The following is a 3,263-nucleotide window of genomic DNA, read 5'->3' as shown; positions in this document are numbered from 1 at the left end:
AGGCTACACTCCTCCTGCACCTCCCTCTTGGATAAGTCCAGGGAGGATAGGTATAGATCGCAGTGGGTATAAAGGATGGACGGCTTTCATTATTACCCTCGTTGTGGTCAACTCAAATAGTTCATCTGTCGCACGGTTGGGTGCGGGTATTTTAGACGGAAAATTAGGGAAGAGTGTATGTTGTATTGTTTGTAACCTCCTAGCTGAGCTTATATAAAAGGTCATCGCACGGCGTTATTAGTAACAAGGTTTCCGACAGCGCTTGGCCTGCGACATCATCTCTTACACAGATTGTCAACTAGTTATTCTATCGTTTATAGAATTGGTATTTCTTGCCCATTGGTTGACATCGGTAACTTTTTTCCACCTGAACACTCCCTACGCTACCTCACGGACTACCGCTTTAGTCCACATCGCCATAGTACGGACCGAGCCTGGAAGAAGGAAACGCTGGATGATAACCCAAGGTAACAACTCTATTCAGTAAGGAACTTAGGAGCAAGCATACTCCGCAAGTGAAGAGGAATGCCTGGTGCGGATGGAGGACGAAGAGGAGGAGGCAGAACAGTGCTATGATGAGAGGGTAGCGGAGTAGCTCTAGATGCAGAGCTAGAGCACGATGAGAATACCGTGGTTCGCTCGTAAGCGTATCGATATAGCCATCGTAGCTGCAACATCACCCTCCACAAGAACGTCAAAGGATCTTGTACAAGGCCTTTGGAGTGGTTTCGAATGCGTGAGCCCAGCACACACATAGAGGGCCATTTGGGAGATACCAGAGGTCAGCAAGAACGTGTTTCAGCGATGTGAAGTGACGCTCAAGCGGACTCCGTGTGTTTTGCGATGCTGGCTTCGGAGCTGGACCCCTTCTTTCCTTCCTTACCCGCTCCAGCTGGCCCAGCGCGAACCGACCCGGCGAAGATACTATGTCATCCACGAGCGGTTTCTATGCTATATATTCTGGGCATCAGCATTGTCGCGTAATATAAAGAAGCTTACGAGCGCGATCTCAGGGCTGCAGCTGACTACACCTCAGCTGGCCATGACGAACCACATCTGGAACCATTTTCCTGCTACCGGCGAACAGGCAGACTGCGGGGCATCGCTACAACCATCGTTGGATGATATCTGTGAGAGTCTCTTCCAGCTTCTTATCATGTTCTGGGTAGACCTGTCGCACGATGGAAACATGAACCGTAGCGCCATGTTGCATTTTCCAGTGTCCAGGGAATCCATCCTACAGACCTTTGTTTCCACAAACCTTACGACTATGCCCCATTCATATCAGCGCTCCTCTGGGTGGAAGATCTGGTCATACTTGAGAACTCACTGCCACTTGCACCATACAACCGTCTCAAAGTTCCTGGGCCTGAGCGTATTCCCTACGCCGACCAAGCACAGCGACTGCGTGAGCACATCCGACCCAAGTATCTTCAACGAGGAAGCCTCACACCTGCTGGATACCTCATCGAACGGCTTTAGTAGGGACGAGCAATTACTCGGCGCGAGAGCCCCCAAGCAAATATATCATGGTCGCTAGATGGCTTAACGCTGTATATCGCAGATGCCCAGATTCACATGCGACACTTCCGCGAAACAATCCACGACGTCATACTAGGGTTGCAAAATCCTACGCAAGAGCTCTTTATTGATCAGTGGCCAGATATCTCGCTTAATGCCGTACAAGATGATCTTGTGACTCATCGCCCAGGGTTCTCACTTCTAACACACCCAGCTAATAAATTCTAGGGGTCTTTTCGCGCTCTGAATAGACTCGCATTCTCAAATCAAGCCAGGTTTTCATTTGAAACAAGAAGAGGGGAAGCCAAACCAAAACGATACCTTAGGAAATTGGCCATTTGTTCGTCTATTCTATGCAGTAACGCACGTGACAAACGGCACGCCAGCACGTGGAGAAGAAGTTAGAGCGTTACGCTGGGCTGACTCGGTTTCTGTGCGGCGAAACATCTTCGTCTACAAAGTAAAGGTGATCTTTGAGATGGTTCACATAGCGCTAGAACCGGTATATGCAACTCTCTATCACGGCTCGATGTTCTCCTCTACTGTCCTTTTGTGGATAACAGTCTCCAATCGATGTTTATCTGTCTGTATCCAGCCGGTCATGCTTGAATGTGGGTATCAATCGCACTACACTCCAAAAGAATTGGAGTACTTGTGGAGAATGTGCTTTCGTTAGGATGTTGCGATCACTGGACATGAGACAGCTTCGGAGGATAGAAACGGCCTCGGTATCCGTTCTCAACGGCTAACTGACTCCAGCCTTCACTTGCTTCGCGCTACCCGACTAAGTCATCGCTTCGTCACTCTTGACGCCCTGAATTTTCTAGAATGCTGACTGTTCGTGCTCCTCTTGTGCCCTTTCTAAGCAAATGAACCATGTCTTTTATTGGACGATGATGTATTGTCTTCTTGTCCTGAAGGACCCTGGTTCGAGATGCTGTAACTTTGACGCTGGCCAATACTCTGAAGCGTCAGGTCGGACATCTGCCCCAGCAGCTGTGTGGACCTTGCACCGGCCGAAACTCTTCGAGCGTTGATCAAATCCCCAACTGTTGACACAATGACTTGATGGCCATCCTCGCCAAGTGACACTTCATCAAACATATTAACTCGATCCGTGGAAGCATCTTTGGAAGCTTTAGCGCACACTGCCAAACTCTGCTTGATGCTTTTAATTTCTTCTTGCATTCTGCTTTGTTCTTTGAAGTCCGAGTATGCAAATTTTTGCCCTTCGAGGGTGTCTAGTCGGCGGAGGACGTCTGTAAGATGGATGTTGAGTTGTGAAGATGTATAGGCAAGTCTTTCCTTACAATCACCTAGGACGGTGATTGTAGCCTGTCGAGCTGAAGCAGCAGCATTGAGAGGATCGACCTGGTCGCCATAGTCTTCTGGCGATAGGAGCAGGTTTTGGGACGCGGAAGACTGCCCCTTTTCGACGTGCGACGACAGCTCAGCACAGATATCGAGGCATCGCTGTACGCAATCTCGCTCGACTTGGATTTTTTGTTCGTCAAAATCTGTCTGATTAACATTTGCACCAGCAGTGACAAGAGCTTGTAACTTTTCGTCAATATTCTGTAGGATGCCCTCAAGATCCGACACAGTGTTTTGTATCAGCTCTTGGTACTCATCAAGCGCCTTCGCTGTGATGGTAGTTTTCCGTCTATTGTGCAAGGTGTCAGTCGAGTTAGCAAGATGTTTAGGTGTGCTTACAGATTGGCATCACAAAGAGCGATGGTGAT

The 3,263-nt window shown here is 48.7% G+C and overlaps 1 protein-coding gene across 1 annotated transcript; it reads right to left on the bottom strand.

Annotated features, from left to right (window-relative positions):
- Positions 1-2,382: 2,382 nt before the first annotated feature.
- J4E82_011702 (uncharacterized protein) lies at positions 2,383-3,184 on the bottom strand (the record flags this gene model as incomplete). The annotated part of the gene is made up of 2 exons (XM_051737893.1): positions 2,383-2,780; positions 2,832-3,184. Coding segments are annotated over 2 exons (751 nt in total), but the record flags the coding sequence as incomplete, so codon positions are not given.
- Positions 3,185-3,263: the final 79 nt, after the last annotated feature.

Source organism: Alternaria postmessia (assembly GCF_024291825.1).
Source record: "Alternaria postmessia strain BMP 2775 chromosome Unknown scaffold_321, whole genome shotgun sequence".
NCBI lineage: Eukaryota > Fungi > Ascomycota > Dothideomycetes > Pleosporales > Pleosporaceae > Alternaria > Alternaria postmessia.
The sequence above is the reverse complement of the archived record's forward strand: the minus strand, read 5'-3'. Positions and strand labels throughout refer to the sequence as shown.